The sequence below is a fragment of the Danio aesculapii genome, chromosome 8 (assembly GCF_903798145.1).
Source record: "Danio aesculapii chromosome 8, fDanAes4.1, whole genome shotgun sequence".
In the NCBI taxonomy this organism is placed as follows: Eukaryota; Metazoa; Chordata; class Actinopteri; order Cypriniformes; family Danionidae; genus Danio; species Danio aesculapii.
This window is the reverse complement of record NC_079442.1, coordinates 29,778,429-29,798,130: the sequence shown is the minus strand read 5'-3', so window position 1 is coordinate 29,798,130 and position 19,702 is coordinate 29,778,429. Positions and strand designations below refer to the sequence as shown.

The following is a 19,702-nucleotide window of genomic DNA, read 5'->3' as shown; positions in this document are numbered from 1 at the left end:
CCATTTTGTCATGGTCACGTGACCTACCTGCGTCAGTTGCGTCGCTTCAGTCCCATTCCTAAATTCTCTCACGGGGCATCATGGGATAGCGCAACGTGCATGGGATGCGCGCTTCAGAAACTCGCCGGAAGTAATAAGTCATCCAGGTACTTCTCGCATACTGATTTTCGAATTTTATGAATTTGGACATACTACTCTGCTCGCATACTGATTTTAGCGTACTATATAGAATGGAAGTATGTGATTTTGAACGCAGCCTCATTTCTATACATAGTATTTGTTTAGATTTCTGACTCTTGCCAACTGTGAACTTACAGAAATAATATGAAACTGTAATGTGAAGACCTTCCAGGTTCTAATTTAGCAGTGTGAAAATAATTACGCAGTTTACAATGTTTATCAACAAACCAGGATTAAGCATTCAACAGCCTTGTAGTGTGTATACTTTCTTTCTTCTGTGGAAAACAAAAGATGGCATTGAAAAAGTGAATGCACAAATAGCCAGTGGGGGGTCTGATGTTGTGTTGAACCCCGTTGACTTTGGCCTAAGACTAGACAAATGACTCCTTTTCGTTTTCAGCTCAGTCGAGACAAAGAGGTTCTGAAGACGGGTCATGGAATCCTGCTGAAATCTCTCACCCAATCAGATGCCGGTCTTTACCATTGCCTAGCAACCGAGAACAACTTCAAGCACACCTTGGCTCGCATCTCCCTCCGCATCCTGGACAGAGAGATTGTAGAGGCGCTGACTGAGTCAGACATCCCGATAGACCCAGAGCACCGGCGCCACCATTCCCATCAGCACCCTCCACCCCCACCGCCTCCACCTCAAGCTCACCCACCAGCTCTCCCACTCCACCCACAGCCTGAAGTGCGTCTCATTAACCAGTACTGCCAGTCCTACAGGCAGCAGATGCAAAGCCAGCCACAAAAAGCCAAACGCAACAACCGCAGGCACACAGGAGAACCAGAGGAAGAGCAGTGAATGGAGGAGCATCTGCTGACCATGTCCTGAATATGTACCATCATGTACTTCTTCTACCAGGCATATTCCTATTTGGCCCCATTAGTATAATACGATTCATTAATTTAGATTTAATCGGAACCGAACTGATGATTTTTGAGGTACAGTTTAATGCACTTAGCTTCCCTAACTAATACATATTTGGCTGTGATGTACTCACGTCCATAGTTAGCATTAAATGACACTGCTTTGTTTTTTTAAATACTGTGGGGAAAATAAGTATTGAACACGTCACCATTTTTCTCAGAAAACTCATTTCTAAAGGTGCGGTTAACTTGGAATTTTCCCCAGATGTTGGTAACAACCTAAGAAATCTATATATGCAAAGAAAACAAATCAAATTAGTTTACAAATCAAGTTATGTGTAATAAAATGTGTAATGTGTAAAAAAGTATTGAACACATGAACAATGGGAGCTGTAGAAATGCAGTGAAAGCCCAGACAGCAGCTGAAATCTCTTGTCATTGTTAATTAATATCAGCTGCTTCAGTCCAACATCTATATTACCAGGAAGATGAAGATGAAACTAAAGTGGACATTTCAGCAAGACAATGGTCCAAAACTCTCAAATGCTTTCAGAGAAAGAAAATCAAGCTGTAGAATGGCCTAGCCAATCACCTGATCTAAATCCAATATAAAATACAAATTAAAGATCAGATTTGATAGACAAGACCCACAGAACATCACGATTTTTAACACTCTGTTGAAGTCTGTGAAAAAATCACACCTGAGTAATTCATGTGACTTCGTTCTCCATGTTAGAGTCACCAAAAAAAGCCTTTCATATGAAGTATTTAACACGTTTCAGTAGTTCAGTACATTCTCCTTGTGTCATTTCATTGGTATTACACATAACTCATTTTTCAGATTTTTTTTGTTTGTTTTATTTTGATGTTTGTATTGTTTAAGTTTTTACCAAAATCTGGTTCAATGGAGTCAACAGCACCTTTAGAAATATAATTCCCAGAAAAAAACATGATGTTTTGAATATTAACATTTTTCTCCACTGTACGTTCTTGAACACGTCCAGCCACACCAGCAAAACTACTGCCATTTGATGTAAAATATAAGCTATACCCTTTATGATACATTACATGAATGACTGCAGTGTAAATACTTTTAGACATGGTAAAACATGGTATAGAGGGGTTGAGTTTAACGTTTGCAGATTCAGTTGGGAGTCTCTAGACCCTCAAACCGTAAAATACAGCAGCGGAAAGAACTTTCTGGAGCATTTTAAGATGTACGTATGCACAAGACTATAATTATAGGACAATATATCCTTTAACCACAAAAGTTTTTGGGTTTTTTTGGATTTACATAAGCATTTTATTATAGAGTTTCTATAGGAATGGACATCTTGGAGTGACGTTTAAGCATAAAACAAATTTTCAGATTGAAATATGCATTTAGGATAACTATTTACTTGATTATATTTTATTTACTAAATCTGTAAGTAAATTCTGTCAATGTTTAAGTCTCACTTTTAGTCCTCCAGGCACATGAGCTATAATTTTGGTCTTGATCTATGACAGGAAAAAACTAAAATAATAGTTTAGTGTAATGTGTAACGGTTAAACTAAATGCTTCAGATAAAACTGACTGTGCTATAAAAAACAACAACAGTATTGATCATTATAAAAATAACATACATTTAAAATATTTCTACTTTTCAAATGATCAAATAAAAGTAAATCATGCAGCTATGATTCCAGTATTTGTTACCATGATTGGATCATTGCCCTGAAAACTGAAATGCTTCATTAGGACAAAACTGTGGACCAAAATGAAAGACATCTGCTAAACAATACAACTCAAAATCCCTTTTTAGTCAGCATTAGCTGTATCTATTTGAAAAAAAACCTTTGATACATAATTCACGTCGACATTAACAATCTTTAAATGTGAAAGCAACCAAAATGCGAGTCATTTTTGTCTCGTATAACAAATGTTCATCCTCCAACAACTATGAGCAAACACATCTTCCCTGATTTGCTGTATATACAGTTTTTTGTTCAGCCTGGTCTCTTCTGTCTTTGGGACTCTGTTGATAGTCGGACCACTAAAAACATTCTCACTCTCAATCCATAATCGACACATTTTTGTATTCCGCTGTTTTGTCAATGGTGAATTGTGGTCATGTTCTTGCTCGTGTATAAACACAGTATCTGTGCTTTGTGTTGTGTGACAATGACACATGTACATAGAATATGTATGTATTGGACTAGTCACTGGTCAGGATTATAAACTAACCTCCTTTCTTTCCCTCTCTCTCTCTCTTCTCTCACCCACACCATACGACATATTTATTGTGAGAGTGTACATATTCATGTGAGTTGTGCTCTTTGGTGGTGGGACAGGGCTGGTTTTGATGGAAAATGTAATTGTTTGTATTGTTTATTAACAGGACCAGGACACATGGAGAGATGCTGAGAAAAAAAAGAGGTAGATGTTTTTGGAGTTTATTTAGGTTTGTTTAAATATTATAACTTTAAAATTAACCTTGATGGTCTCAAGAGAAAAATAAAAGTTTGTTTTATCAGTATAGGTGAAATATAAACCGATAAATGGGTGTTGCAAATCGTTTTTTGGACACACAATGCAAATTGAAGTCAGAAATATCTACCTCTTCAAGCACTTTCTATGGAATATCCCACCAAACTAAAGGACAATGGCAAGGAAAATGTGTTGTGTAATTTCCTTCTGAGAACATATACTTTGTCTAGCCCACTAATGTCATCATTTTGAAAGCGTAAGTGATGGATTTTCTTCATTGGATTGGTTGGAGGAGTATTTATAATGACTGTGTGTGAAATTTGCTCAATGAAACACTCAGTGGTTTGTAACCCCAGACATGTTATCTGGTCTTGAAGGGTGGAGGACAAACTATTCTCAAGTCCAAACCGCACTTCTTTCCTCTCCACAGTGAACGAATTGTGCAGAACGACATCTGGGTCTCCGAGGAACTTTTAACGCCACATTGACTTTCTTTGTCCTGTTGTGTCTTTTCTTTGGTGTTGGATGTTGAGCTAAACCGAAACTTCCTAAATGTGGTTGCTTCACAAAATATTTCCTCTTTGTATTTACAGATGTTTGTGTAGGTTCACGTTAATGTGATTGTTTGTGATAAATATTATTTTATTATCATGGTATTCTGGGGTTCAGGAGTTCTAATAGGTGTTTTTTAAAGCAATAACAATAAACTGCTGTTTTTGTTTTTATCTGTTTATTTATTTTTCAGTTTGTTTGTTTGTTTGCACTGTACATTAAAAAATAATATGTATTTTGCTTGTTTAAGCTACTTATTTAAAAGGAGCTGAAACAACACAATTCTTGAGATTTCATTGGAACAACGTAATTGTTTTATGTTCAATCCACATAAATTTGTTAAAAGTGTTAAGTTAACTTAATCGATTTGTGTTGGGACAACCTGAATGAATTGTGGTGAACCCCGCATTTTTTACAGTTTAAAAGATGCAGGGTTCCACAGAATTCCTTCATGTTGTCCCAACACAAATTGACTAAGTTCACTTAATTGTTTTTTTTACGAATTTATGTGTACTGAACATAAAACAATTAAGCTGTGCCTCCCAAAACCTCAAGATTTGTGTTGATTCAGCTCATTTTAAATAAGTAGTTTGAACAAGCAGCAAAAATATTTCATTTGAGTGTTTTTGGCCACCATAATTTATTTATATATAGACATAACTAAAATTAAGTTATGGAAACAAATTAAGTTTTGGGAACTAAAAAAGTTGTGCTAAAAATCAGTTATGACAAGAAAAAAATTAAGTTGATGATTAGAAAAATTAAGTTGGAATAGAAAAGTTAAATTGTGATAACTAAGAAATTAAGTTGTAAGAATCAAGAAAAATTAAGTTGTTATAACTAGGAATAAATATTAATTAATGGAGTTATATAAAAATAAGTTCATAGTTAGCTTGAGTAGAGTTACTGACCAAGAATATGGCGTAAGAAAAAAGCAAAATCAGAAAACATTGTGTCTAGATCTCTTTATGTAAATTGATTTTTGTTGAACTGTTGTACAAAGTCAACTCAAATATACAAACATAGCGACACGGTGGTGCAGTGGTTTGAGCCCCGGCTAAGTCAGTTGGCATTTCTGTGTGGAAATTGCATGTTCTCCCCGTGTTCACGTGTTTCCTCCGGGTGCTGTTTTTTTTTATTATTGAATAAGCTAAATTGGCGGTAGTGAATGTATGTCAGTGCAAGAGTGTATGGATGTTTCCCAGTGCTGGATAAGTTGGCGGTTCATTCCGCTGTGGCGACCCCTGATTAATAAAGTGACTAAGCCGAAAAGAAAATTAATGATTGATACAAATATCTGGGATTTTCGGCCGTCGTTTTCGCCTTTAGGACCCAGCGGAGACATAAACCCGGTGTCGCGTCTTGGTGAAGGTATGTTATGCTTTAAAAAAAAAAAAAAAAAAAAACATTGTCCTTTCACTAATATAATTACAACAAAATGGATTTTTGTAAAGCAAACAAACAAAACAGTTTCTGCTTTCTGTCGCCACGTTGTTTTGTCAACATGACTGATAAACATGAGAAAAAAATGCTGAATCTTAAAGTGGAAACTGACACATTAGATGCTGTCATCCCATATTCCACTTAGAGAATCCAACAAGCATTTTTTTTTTAAAGATGTCTATTAGATGTCTAATAGATGTCTAAACATAGTCGTCTTGGCCAAAATAAGGCTAAATTTGGGCTGTCAGTGAAAATCTAATAGACGTCTAAGAATAGACCAATACTAGAATATTCCTCAAATAAACAGAAATGAATGACTACACATATAAAGTCTGTCTAATTTGTCTATCTATTTGATGTCTAGTCTAGTTTTGGCCTATTCTTAGACGTCTATTAGATTTTCACTGACAGCCCAAGTTTAGCCTTGTTTTAGCCAAGCTGTCTACGTTTAGATGTCTATTAGACGTTTATTAAACACAAAATTGTTTGTTGGGAAGCCTTATCGATCTAATCAAATATATATATATATACATATATATATAAACATACTTTTTAATCTAAACCTTTGTTAGTCTACTTGTTTTTTCATGCTAGTCCTGTAGGGGGAGGTAACACGTAAACCTCAGATTTTTAAACACATGGCTTCACAAAAGTTGATCTATCTTTGACCAGAATAACATTGATGGGTTTGTAGTTAAGGGAGAGATATTTTGGAATCAAACAGTTGCCGAGTTAGAAGTATGTGCACGAAGGAGGAATTATACAACATAAGCTGTGGTTAAGCTTGGCAATGCTACAGTTTGGATGAAATCTTACACCAATCCTGGTTTGGCTTAACTTGAGTTCCTTCTTCATAAATGAACTTAAACTGAACTTCTGCTGAGCTACTGTGAAGTGAAAGCAGGATGTGAAGACAAACCAGCCTTTGAAACAACTGAGACGCCGCAGACAGGCTTGAAATCTCACGTTTGGTTTATGCTGTTTATTGGATTGCTAGCAGATCAGATTCAGTGCTACTTCAGTCTGGAATAACCTCCAATCTGGATTAACCTTGTTAAAATAATTTGTGTGGAGAGTCAGCTTTATCGTCTCGTTGTTTTGATTTAGATGCTATGTGTGAACCAGTAGCAGAGAGAAGCGTTAGTCATCCCATTCATCATCTTCTTCTTCTTCGCCCCCATCATCCTCTTCGTCTTCTGAAAGCAAAAGAGCAACATTACACTGTAAAAAATTCTATGATCAATTAGTCTTGATTGCATATGTTTTAGGTCATTCTAACTCATTAAACTAAGGTAATCATGTTCTAACTTAATTGTATAAGTTATACAAGCTGTTTTACTTAATATGAGTTCAATGGACTTATAAGGTTAATTTGATTAAACTTAAAAATTTAAGGCATCCATGATTTTTTTACAGTGTCTAGGAATCATGAGCAGATACAAACTCTTAAAGAAGGTAATAGGGCTGTTTGCATATGTATAGACATTAAAAAATGTTGAAAAGTCCATCTTATCATCAATCAATAAATAAATAAATACATAAACTTAATATATGTAAGCGATAGTCAATGTATTACCATGCGATTTTGAATGCACGATGCAGAGGCAAAAGATTAAAATCCATTAACCATGCAAGCTGTTGATTATCCTCTTAACTCCAGGCTAATTTGCTATGTTATAAACACGTTAAAACTAGTTTTGCGTAATGTGCGGCAAAATGTTGGTAAAATATGACATGTTAGATCTCTTAGTCCTTCACATTGAGTCAACAATCCCGTATAGACAGAGAGGGAATGTAAATTTGAGAGAGAGATCTTGTAAATTAGTGTTTCTCAACCACGTTCCTGGAATACCACCAGCTCTGCATATTTTCCTAGTCTTCTTAACCAAACACACCTGATTTAGATCATCAACTAATTAGCAGAGAGTGAAAGACCTGTAATGGGTATAACAGACAAAGGACACATGCAGTGTTGGTGGTCCTCCTGGAGCATGGTTGAGAAACACTGATGTAAATGACACTGGCATATCTAATAGCTCATAGTAACCTGTGCTAGCTACCTCTTCACTAACACTTTTGAGCATATTTGCGATTTCGTTGATCCTTATCGAAGCTCCCTGATGAAGAAAATGTTCGAAGACTTCGTCAACTGTGACGTCAACTGTGAGTATGGTTGCTACTAATGATTGAGGAAAGTGTATTTATTTCAAACTGGGATCAGAACTGACTGGAACAACCTGTGCATTAAATGATTTTATTGCACACCTTCCAGCCAATAAGAATCAAGAATTTCAACAGACCATGGATTTCGCTGTCTTGAAAGTTTATTCCAGTCATGAGCTAAATAAATTTGGTTAAATATTTGTGAGTTTAGCACAATTGCAGAGACATTGGTTCTGTATTTTTGAGGGAAAAATAAAATGTCGAATAGCAATAGAAAACACAAAGTGAACAAAGGGCTGCTTTATTCTTGCAGTGGGGGTGGGATCTGTCAAGAATAGACTGAATGCTATAGTAATAAACAGGGTTGGGCAAATATACATTGAAATGTACACAAGCGCAACTTTCACCTCAATAAAATGTCACAAACATTTAATACAACTTGTATGGCATTTATAATTAAACTAACATATTGAAATGTTTCACTTGTGACCTTGCAAATTTGCAAGATTGTTTTGCTGATAGTGTGGTATTTAGTGTGTGCTAAGGGCACGAGCTGTGTTTTCAGACCTCGGATAGTCTTGCAAGCTGATTGTCTGCTGCATAGGGCGCAAGTGTGGTGAAGCCTGACCTGTGTATTCATATCACCTGAGAAAATATAAACCTGCAAAAGCTTTGCTTGGGCTTTTAGGTGGATTAAAACAATGATGAATTTAAATCTGCAAATCGCAGAGTTTATTATTTATTTATTGTATAAGTGCATATTTTTGCAGTTTATGTGTATTATATTTTGATAAAAATAAAAAAGGATGGCACAAAGTGTGACATCATAGTGCAACCATAATAGTGTCTGTAGAAATATTCGGTGACCAAAGCCTAGTTTAGTTTCATTTGACATCTAAATAACAAATGTATGCAAATAAGCTGCTTCTGAGGGTATTTTATTCACTAAGATTCTGGTAACTCTGTGTTTTATATGATCCATGGTTAACATTACCTTGATTATTTCACTGTTTAAACTTTAGTTGATGTGACGATAGTAAAGTTAGTATAGTAAAGTTACAATGCTCAAAGTTACAGTGCTCAAAGTTCAATTCAAAAGGAGATTTTCTTTCACAGAATTCGAATTTTAAGGCCTTCAACAAACAGATGTTACACTGTAAAAAGCCATTAGTAACTTCACTCAAACCTATTGTAATTTGGAAGCATTAAGTTGACCTAACATAATGTTTTATAATTATACACATAGTTAATTTACATAATAGTTTTAAAAGCAACAGGTTTACTCACTCTTTTAAGTAAACTTAACTAATTGTATTTCACAGTTTAGGGATTACAACAAGCTTCTTCCTGAATTACTGAGGTAACAAAAACTCTGCAGCCTGGAGTGAAGATTTATTTATTATTCACTAGGTGGTAAACTAATCAGAACACACTTAGCCTGCTGGCGAATCAGAATCCATTGTGTATTTGCGAGGGAGGGGCTTTATAGAACTATGAAGTCAAAATGCTGTATTCAAGAGAACAGAAACTGTAGTAAAAAGGAAAAATGTGGTTTGTTTTTAAGCATTAATTTAGGTTATAGTGCACCCTATAAACATAGTCACGTTTTTGAAATATAAAATAAAAATTCATATTTTATATGTATATAGAAGAGCTGGTTAAAAACAAAAATTCATTTGCCCTCATAATTAAGGTTCCCTCCCCCCTCAAACTTTTCTTCCCTTCTGGTTACACAAGTAATCATATCCTTTGTAGGAGGCAGTGTTTTCAAATGAATAGGATCTGATCCATTTGTGAAATTTAGGTTCTCTTTCTTGCCATCACTGGGGATATGAAAACATTCTGTACCAGAGGATGCCGATGGTTTATTTGGTGGACAGTAACGTCTTCCATAACTGGGTACAAACTGGCATTCAAATCTTCCTCCATTCTGTTAGCAACACTCATCTTCTAATGATACAATCCGTTCTCAAAGAATAGAAATTTTGCACCGCCCTGCTTTTTTTTTACATTTCAGAAACCATCTATATAGGATAAACGTCACGATAGGGGGAAAAGGACAATCGTAACTTCAGTTTCATGCTGACTGTGAGGTTTATTAATTGAGTTACCTGATGAATGGATAACTTTACTCCTTTTCTGCATCACCATCATCAAAGCTCCCACAATCCCCTCTGAGGATTCCTCTTGAGCTGAAGGATTGGGGTCCGGGGATTCAGACACCTTATAGATAAACACCATATATATTGTCATGATAGAGAATCATATATATAAATAACTTAACAAATAGCATTGCTTTTTTTTTTACATAAAAATATCTCACGTACATTTTTTAGCACACGTCCACGTCGAATTTCCTCCAGTAAAGTTCCTCGTCCTCCACCACCACCACCACCACCACCACCAGAGGGAGGAGGAGGTGGAGCTGAGCTCACTGGGCTGCTGGAGTAGTTACCGGATGAGGAAGGTGGAGGAGGAGGAGGTGGTGGTGGAGGAGGAGCACATGCACCCATAGGTGGAGGAGGTGGTTTGTGACTCTGGCTAGGTGGTGGTGGGGGTGGTGGAGGTCCAGAGCGGCCACCATGTGGCGCAGGGGGTGGTGGACCACGATGTGGGGGTCCTGGACTGCGTGATGGTGGTGCAGGACGTCCGGGTGGGCCAGGAACTGAGGGAAGCCCACCACGAGGTGGAGGAGGTGCAGGAGCAGAACGAGGACCTCCTGGGACTTGACGGAGATAGTCAGAACGAAAAATTATGATCAATAAGCACAATGAAAACAGATCGAAATCATTTTCTGGCTGTTCTGGAAAATGAAAACGTTCATTTTGGCTGTTCATGTACACAGCAACAGCATTTTTGGAGGTCTAAAATATTTATTTTACAAAAACAGTACCACTGGGACATATTTTTGTCCCAATGGAAACTACAAAAATATTATTTTGTGGAAACAGTGATGTTATATGCAGGGGTGGAAAGTACTGGCCTTACTGTGATTGAGTAGTATTTTGGGGAATTTTTACTCTTTTGATTAGATTTTTAGCTCTATTTTTTACTTTTACTTCAGCTGTAAGTATTCTACACAGCTATTATTACATAACTGAGTATTCCCACAATTTGATATTAACTGATATTAAAACCTTTGACTTACTTTCGATAGTCTATAGAGTAAATGGAACAATTAAAGCCCTGATATTTAAACCAGGAGCAAGTTGCGTGGATCGTCGGAGCAAGAGCGGATCATCGTAACAAACAATGATCACACAGTGAATGAGCTCAAGCTGAGCGTTTGGGAAATTACACAGTACTGTTAAAGTTATATATTCTTTATATATTTTGATACATATCTATACTGAAAGGTTTGACATGAGTCCAAATATCTATATGTTTTCAGACTATAGTTGTGTGCACTTTACATTAAAAACAAAAAACTAGAAGTCCATCATTAGTCACTTTCATGAATCAATGGAAAGATTAATCTTGTACAATAAGGCCAATAAAATCCATTTGAACAGAGTGAAACTTCAAACAGTCCAAATGAAAACGGTAAACAAAGATGAAACTGTAGTTTTAAAATGAGCTCACCCTGTTTCCTCATTTCCTCTTTTACTGCATCTAGACCTCCAGACTGCTCGATGAAGTCATAGATAAGTTTAGATGTTTCTTTATCTGCCAGCTGTGCGTCGCTGATACCAGCAATGTTGAACAGTTTCTTCAGGTCAGGGTCGAGATTATTGGTCTGGGGAGGTCAAAGTGTTAACATGCTACATTTCAACTTTACGGAACAAGCACTGAACATCGGTTTATGTCAATTCAATTTGCTTAATGCATTAATGAAAAAGAACATTTCTCACATCAAAACCAGAGTTTGGATCCCACCCAATATGAGTGACGTGTCTGATAAGAAAGGGAGAGGCATAGTCAGCATCACGTCAAACAAACAGAGCAAAAACAGCGTTCAGTCATCTTACTTGAATCCACTAGGAGCACCAATGTCTGCCTTAGTGAGCTTTGGGCCTTTCTTCTTTCCTTTTTTGTCTTTTTTGCCTATGGTGATGCAGGCTGGTGCAGGGGTCGGCACTGAGGTTGAGCGGTACCTCGATGCAACAATATCTGGGTTCTGGATGTCTACTGTGGCCATTATACTTGGCTGTGAAACTGGACCTAGTTAATGCACAATATAAAGTTGAAACACTATATATATTCATTAGAACATTAACAAAAATCCTTACTGGCCACTTCATTAGGTACACCTTACTAGTACTGGGTTAGACCCCCTTTTGCCCTCAGAACTGCCTTAATCCTTCGTGAAATAGATTCAATAACAGGTACTGGAAATCAAAGATTTTTGTCCATATTGACATGATAGCCTCAAGCAGTTACTGCAGATTTGTCAGCTGCACATCCATGATGCAAATTTCCCATTCCACCACATCCCAAAGGTGCTCTATTGGATTGAGATCTGGTTACTGTGGAGGCCATTCGAGTACAGAAACCAGTCTGAGATGATTCGCTCTTTATGACGTGGTGCGTTATCATGCTGGAAGTAGCCATCAGAAGATGGGTACACTGAGGTCTTGAAGGGATGGACATGGTCAGCAACATACAGGTAGGCTGTGGCATTGACACAGTTCAATGCCACATTGAACCATCACCAGCTGCCTGACATGTTGATTCAAGGCAGGATGGATCCATGCTTTCATGTTGTTGATACCAAATTCTGACCCTACCATCCAAATGTCGCAGCAGAAATCAAGACTCATCAGACCAGGCAAAGTTTTTCCAATCTTCTATTGTCCAATTTTGGTGAGCCTGTGTGAAGGAGTGGCACCCGGTCTGGTCTTCTGTTGCTGTAGCCCATCTGCCTCAAGGTTGGACGTGTTGTGTGTTCAGAGATGCTCTTCTGCATACCTCAGTTGTAACCAGTAGTTATTTGAGTTACTGTTGCCTTTCTATCTGCTGGAACCAGTCTGGCCATTCTCGTCTGACCTCTGGCATCAACAAAACATTTGAGCCCACAGAACTGCCGCTCACTAGATATTTTCTCTTTTTCGGACCATTCTCTGTAAACCCTAGAGAAGGTTGTGCAAGAAAATCCTAGTAGATTAGCAGGCAAGAACAACCATGCCATGTTCAAAGTCTTAAATCACCTTTCTTTCTCATTTTGATGCTCGGTTTTAACTGCAGCAGATCATCTTGACCATGTCTACATAAATGCATTGAGTTGTGATTGGCTGATTAGAAATTTGCGTTAAAGAGAAGTTAGACAGGTGTACCTAATAAAGTGACCGGTGAGTATTTACTGACATGATCTAAGAATGAACAACAATTGTACAGCATTTATTAATCAAAGTTTGTGTTATTTTCAACATTTACTAATGCATTTGTTAAAATTCAAAGTTGTGTGACAATGAAATTTAGTTTCATTTTCATTGATTTACATTAGCAAAGAAGAGAGAATACTGTAAGAAATGTATTGTTCCTTGTTTAATTTTTGTATTAGTAATTTTATCAACATTATCTAAAGGAGATTTACTGTAAAGTACTACTAATTTATCAATATCAAAATAAGTCGGAGCAGAGATTAATGTTCCATGATGCGATACAATAATGTAAGTAAATAGAAAACACAAATAAAGAGCAGGCAATTATTTTTTACAGTGTAGAAAAACTTGTTTGAGTTACACAGAAGTATGTTTGAAATGGCATGAAGATGAGTAAAATGTATGTCATTTTTGCCTGAGGGATTTAAATCTTTTAAAAGTGACTCACCGTTTGCTGGAGGGATTTGCGGTAGCGCCCGTTTATCTGTTGATCAAAATAAAACCATTGTTTACATTCTAATCTAACAATTCATAACAAGTGTATGTTTAAACCCTAGACACATACCTTCAGATGATGGAGCATGCTGTCTTTTTTCTAAACATTCACATGTAAAAACAGACACTAAGAGATATTAATAAAATACTTATATTTGAGCATGTATTTATGAATTTATGACAGGTACTTACCCTGGCGGTTTGTTCTCTGATTAATCTTTTCTTCTGTGATGTTTCTGAACAGGTCGGCCTCTGTCTCACTGGCAAAGTTCAATCCTACTTGACAGTCCTGAGAAGGAAGAAGCATTTAAATATATTAGATCTTTCAGATGGTGAGATTCAAATTTTGCAGCCAGAAATAAAAATCTGAAAACCTTTAAGTGTAAACCACTGGCTTTAAATTTACTAAGTGGTTGGGGATCCTTACATTTCCTTGGTATACTTCAGAGGCGGCTTTAGCTTGACTTCAAATATTTAATTAAAAAAAAACATACAACGAGCATTAAAGCAGCTTTGTGTAAAATTCGAAAACCAGTGGCAAGTGAACTATAACCTGCTGGTGTAAAAAATAAATCCGTAAAATTTATGGTAAAAAAAACGGCAGCTGTGGTTGCAGGTACTTTACTGTTAAAAACAAACCATAAAAATAATGTCTCATTTTTATGGTAAACGACCGCATTTTATTAATTTATAGAGGTAATATGTCTGTATTTTGAATTACCAACATCTACACATCTTTTGTTACACAGTTACACAGTTTGTTACACAGAATGTTAACACAGCTATATGCAGGTGGTGATAAGTAAGTTATATAATGAACCAATGCTTATCACAATCAACTTTTCCCACAAGCAGAAAAGTGTATCAGGATATAGAAGGTGCTCAGTGTCATTCACACAGCAACTAAACACCAGTATGGTAACATGCATGAAATTAAAGTCATGAAATAAACATTGTTTATCAACATTAAATGTAACATAAATCTCTAATGTACAAAACTGATGGGTAAACAACTAAAAAGATCCATAGTAATGTCAACAAAAAGCGTAAAAAGTGATGTGCCATACAGGGATATTCGCCATATATATTAAGGAAACATACCATTAACCGGGTTACAGATTTTTACTGTAGCATTTTTACAGTTTTTACCATTGAAATCATGGCCATTTTTTAAAGTGCATGTAACATAAAAGACAGAACATAAACATGACAAATCTAAATTTGCTTTATCTTTGGACATCTAAGAAGTCATTGTATAAAAGCATCCTGTAAGTTTCAAAACCTCAAAACTCAAAATAAAAAAACAAAAAATGGACCATGTTCATTATCGCCATGTTAATGACGTTACACACCCTTGATTGCCATTTTAGTTTTATAGAAAACAGGAAAACACCAAAGAAGCTATAAAATGTTGTGCTTTTTATTAGACAGCACAGAGCAGCATTATAACAAAACTCTAAAATGTCTCTCCCGTGATCATGACCTTTCCTCTGCTTTTGTGCTGCATACAATATACATTATACATGATTCTCATCAGTAATTGCTTCAGCATTAAAGCAGCTTTCAGACCTTTCTCTGCTTCATACTAATGTGATAATAAGATTTGAGTACTTTAGCTCATCATTTAGTTCACAAATGTCATTTCTGCAAGTATCCTGTACAGTGTTGGGTTACTTTAAAAAAGTAATAGATTACAAATTACTGACCACTACAGGAAAATTGTAATCTGATTACATTACTAATTACTTTACTTTAAAGTTACTTTTTATGTAAAATATACATATAAAAATACAAAATAAACTTCAGTAATTTAATATTCACTGAAAAACATTACAAAGGGTTGATCACAGCAGCTTGACATATTCTAAAGACTAAAAGAGTTTGACCAAAACTTAAAATTCTCTTATCATTCACTTGTTCCAAACTTTTGTCTTTAATTTAAGTAATTAGTCTACCGAAATGTGTATATTCCAAAGTATAGTATGAAGCTGATTGGTCAGTTCTTGTCACGTGACTCGTGGTTTTCAGGTGAGTGCGCCTGGGAAATAGGAGCGCATTAAATTTCAATTTAGCCTGTTTAGGCTGAGTTTGGCCGCCGTGTTTTTGGGCACCAGTGTCCTCTTTGACGACGAGTATTATTGTAGAATGTTTTCTATTCAAGTGCTTGAACAAGTTGTATGAAAGCAGTCGAAAGTTTGACTGGACATAGACTGCATTTCACAGCAGTATTTTTTTGTTTGTACATGCATTGAAAACCTTAGGAAGTAGCCTAATGTCTGTATTTGCACTTAAAGAAGCAACCACCCAGCTAGCAAAATTCATGTGGCTCAAATCCGGCCCACACCAGAAACTTACATCCGGCCCACATACCGCATGGAATGATGGCACTTGGGCAGCCCGCTGCTGTTTGCCAGATCTTGGCTACAATTAGACCATAACAATACCACATATCAGCCAGAATTCAACCAAATGAACCAAAACTGACCCTATTCTGAGCCTCATTTGCACCTGCACATGTGAGCCACTTTGGGTTTAGACTCAGATTACCCTTAAATGACTATGCCACATGTTTGCCAACATTAGGGTCACATTCAGATTACATTTTGCCATAAGTGCCAAATCTTTGCCTTAAATGGCCCATATAGTATGGATTGGAATCTTTGGCCCCGTTTAACCGTTGTACAGGTGGCCCACTTCAGGCTTACATTCATTTTGTCTGGACCGATGGATGACCACTAGTGCCGCATAACTGCCTAAAGTGGCCCACATTTGTATGCTATCTGGGCACACGTCAATAGCGTCACCAAATTTGTACAGTACTACCAGGACAAATGTCTTTCAACCGCACTAGTCAAGACAGGGTGCCAATGTGAAGATGCTGGACTTTAGTGATGCTTACAGGAGTAGTAATGCTTACAGGAGTAGTACAAAGCACAAAGCAGAACATTTCATAGGTAAGATTTCATTTTTTACATTTTTGTCTGTTACGAACTTTTGTGCTAAACAAGTAACATTACTGATGACAATGAAGTCACTTACTGCATTCACCATAGGGCAAAGTAGCAGCAACTTGCACTAAATTCTAGGTATATGCTAGTTTTTTTTTTATAAAATAAGCAGACAGTGTAAATGAAATATGACAAGATGCTGTGGGGCTAGAAACTTGTATTATTGTCGGCTAAATAAACAAGTCGACACACAAACGAATCGCTCCCTAAGTTAGAATGAGAAGTGAAAGCTGGAAAAGGGGAGTGTTTCAGGACACGCATTACATCAAATTGAACAGGGAGGGAGGATATACATTTTCATGCACTCAAACACATGCTCTTTGTCAGCAATGCCCGTGCGCTCACTTATCCATCGATGTATAAAAGTGATGTAAAATGATAATATTCGTAATTTTAAAAAGTATTTGCTTACTGACCACCGGGAAAACTCTCGATCGTAGATATATGCATATATGTGCATATCTCTGGCTCTGGATGGCCACAGTCCTCCACTGCACCTTGGTCTCGGATTCATTTTAAAGGAGCGCTACCCTGTACTAAAATGGTGGCTCTATTGATGCATTCCTTCCAACAGACAACAACAGGGTAGGCAACATTTAATGTAAATATCCATGAGCTCTGCTTACCAATATACGCTATTAAATACTAAAGCTTTATAGCCTTGTGTATAAATAATGATTATGCATATTTCTTCTTATGCCACACTTTGACATACTAATATCTTGATCAAATGTAGAGTGTAAAAACATGACCCTTGCCCAGTAAATCACACAATAAAATGTTAATATGTTTTCTAGAAAAATCATGGGCCTTTTAATGTTGTTGTGGACCATGAAACACATTTAGAGCTGATTTAAAGTAGACATTTCTCATGATGTCAGCGTGGTGTAATAAAGTATCAGTTGTTTAAACCAGTGTTGTGTTTTTAGGTAAAAGTGAGAATTTGAAGATTGAAGACTTGAAGAAATCTGTACCCACATCAGCTGCGAAAGTGTGGAAGAACCTCAACGGACAGGAATATGTCATCTGATTATACAGCTCCTGCTCCCAAACCACTTTCGCTTCCTGAAAAGAGAAAAATGCAATAACAATAAACACAAAAGCTTACTGTATCAAAGCCCAAGCCTTTTGACTGAGACCTCATGAGTTAAATTGAGCAGCTGTGACTCAAATTCCAAAGCAGAAGTGTATCTTTATTTAAGTTCAGCTTGTTTGCTCTCAGGTCATTTACGGTTGTGTTAACAGAAATCCTTTTAAATCACTTTACCATCTTATTGGACTATTATATAATCTCAGGACACCATTAAGAGCATCTCTGTCTGCATAAGTTCTGTAAACAACTTCTGAAAACTGAAAGAACTTGTAGAATATTCCCTTGAGGCAACTTTCTAACCTTAATGTCAAAGAGCCGGATGTAATATGAACGTTTGGGATTGTCCTTTACGAAACACATGACTCCTGTATGCTGGAGACTCCACTGGGTCGGACTGTGAGGAAGGGCCATGTATAACTGCACAACTGCCGTGGCCATAGCCTGTGCACAAACACATTAAACTTCCATTAGTAAAAGATTCATCAAAGAAACATTACAATGAAAGCTCAAGCACAGAAATCAGCAACCTCTACAGCAACAGGAAGTGGCCTCAAAGTCATTTCCTGTCGTCTCTCTCCAGTTAAACCTGACAGTCACATTCAGTAATCGTCAATAAAAATAAAAAACTAAAAATTGTGAAGTGTACATCAGCGAGAAGATTAGTTGATGATGTTTTGAAATTTAGAATATCTTAACTGGAACTAATTGTGACTTTAAATCACTGTGTTTTTGTTTAGCTGCCAAAGCTAATTCTGACAGGTTTTCATATACACTAAAAAGCTTGGTAATTTTAACCAAAACAATGTACAAATGCTCCACACAACTCATTCATGTTGTCCCAACACAAATCTATTAAGTTCACTTTTTAGTTTTACAAAATTAAGTGGATTGAACATAAAACAATTACGTTGACCCAAAAAACATAAGAATTCTGTTGATTTACTCATTTTAAATCAGTAGTTTGTCATTTTTGGAGTAAAGTTTGGGTCAAACTACTTTTTTCAATTATTCATTTTTCCCAAAATTTTAGGTTAGTCAATATTTTACCCAAATTTTGGTAGAAAAACATTTAATAAAACACTTTATAAGTATAAACATTGTTTGTTTGCAGTTTCTTCGTCTTTTCCATTTTTCACAGAGAATAAAAAAAGACACCCTTGTAATGCTAAATGTCACTTTGACCTTTAACTGATTTAACTCCAGTTTCATCTGTGCACCAGATGATCTGTCTCTCTCCTCGAGACGTTTCTCTTCCACATCAGACTGACTTATTCCTCCAAAAAAAATGTTGTTTTCAAACTTCTGCTGGAGAGAATCTGTGATTTTCTTTCTAATCAAAGTGTGTTGACTCACCACACATCTCCTTCCCAGCAGCTCTAGCAGACGTTCATTCTCCAGGCTGCTGAGGAGAGAACTCGACATGTTCTCCTGTCCTTTGCTTTTTCCTTTGCTCATCTCTGCTTGATGAAGTGGACACTAGGATCCTGGGACTCCACCTTAAGGGCCCGTGCTTGGCCCACAGTGTACCTGCCTGAAGTCTTTCTGGGACAGCAAACAGTTCGAGGGAACTTTTGCTTCCGTGTTTTGTAATGTGATGTGAAAGAGAACAGGAAGAACAAAACCACTGATCTCAGAATGCTGTGGACAGACACGTGTTTCTTCAGTCAGAATAAAAGGTGGAGCTTTTTGTATATACAGTTGAAGACAGAATTATTAGCCCCCCTTTGAATTTATTTTTATTTTTTTATATTTCACAAATGATGTTTAACAGAGCAAGGAAATTTTCACAGTATGTCATAATATTTTTTTCCTCTGGAGAAAGTCTTATTTGTTTTATTTCACCTAGAATAAAAGCAGTTTTTAATTTTTTATGAACCATTTTAGAAATTTATTAGAAATAAGTTATTAAAACTATTATGTTTAGAAATGTGCTGAAAAAAAATCTACTCTCTGTTAAACAGAAATTGGGGGAAAAAATTTGACAAGGGGGCTAATAACTCTGACTTCAACTGTATATGCGTGTTTGTGTGTGTGTATGTTTGTGTGTGTGTGTGTGTGTGTGTGTGTGTGTGTGTGTTGGGGGGGTGTATGTGTTTTTATGCATATT

General features: G+C 36.5%; 2 protein-coding genes across 3 annotated transcripts in view; one reads left to right on the top strand and one right to left on the bottom strand.

Moving 5' to 3' along the window:
• Positions 1 to 4,245, top strand: part of sema3gb (sema domain, immunoglobulin domain (Ig), short basic domain, secreted, (semaphorin) 3Gb) — a 76,190-nt gene extending 71,945 nt beyond the window's left edge. For both annotated transcript variants that reach the window (XM_056463658.1, XM_056463657.1), the window contains exon 18: positions 581 to 4,245. In XM_056463658.1, coding sequence (XP_056319633.1) covers positions 581 to 985 — 405 coding nt within the window. In that variant the 3' untranslated portion in view covers positions 986 to 4,245. The remainder of the gene's footprint in view (positions 1 to 580) is intronic.
• Positions 4,246 to 6,469: 2,224 nt separating this feature from the next.
• On the bottom strand, positions 6,470 to 19,214 carry wasb (WASP actin nucleation promoting factor b). The gene is made up of 12 exons (XM_056463656.1): positions 18,949 to 19,214; positions 17,896 to 18,036; positions 17,481 to 17,567; positions 13,687 to 13,783; positions 13,565 to 13,594; positions 13,448 to 13,483; positions 11,647 to 11,839; positions 11,530 to 11,572; positions 11,261 to 11,414; positions 10,006 to 10,403; positions 9,790 to 9,901; positions 6,470 to 6,711 (listed from the first exon to the last, which is right to left on the bottom strand). The coding sequence occupies exons 1-12, from the start codon at positions 19,048 to 19,050 to the stop codon at positions 6,656 to 6,658; spliced, it is 1,449 nt and encodes a 482-aa protein (XP_056319631.1). The 5' UTR covers positions 19,051 to 19,214; the 3' UTR covers positions 6,470 to 6,655.
• Between the last annotated feature and the right edge of the window lie 488 nt (positions 19,215 to 19,702).

Coding starts and splice junctions, on each gene's coding strand:
- wasb (XM_056463656.1), bottom strand. CDS start 19,050: ATGAGCAAAGGAAAAAGCAAAGGACAGGAGAACATGTCGAGTTCTCTC. Junction 13,595..13,686: donor TCAGAGAACAAACCGCCAGG/GTAAGTACCTGT, acceptor GTGAATGTTTAG/AAAAAAGACAGCATGCTCCA. Junction 11,573..11,646: donor GGTGCTCCTAGTGGATTCAA/GTAAGATGACTG, acceptor CTTTCTTATCAG/ACACGTCACTCATATTGGGT.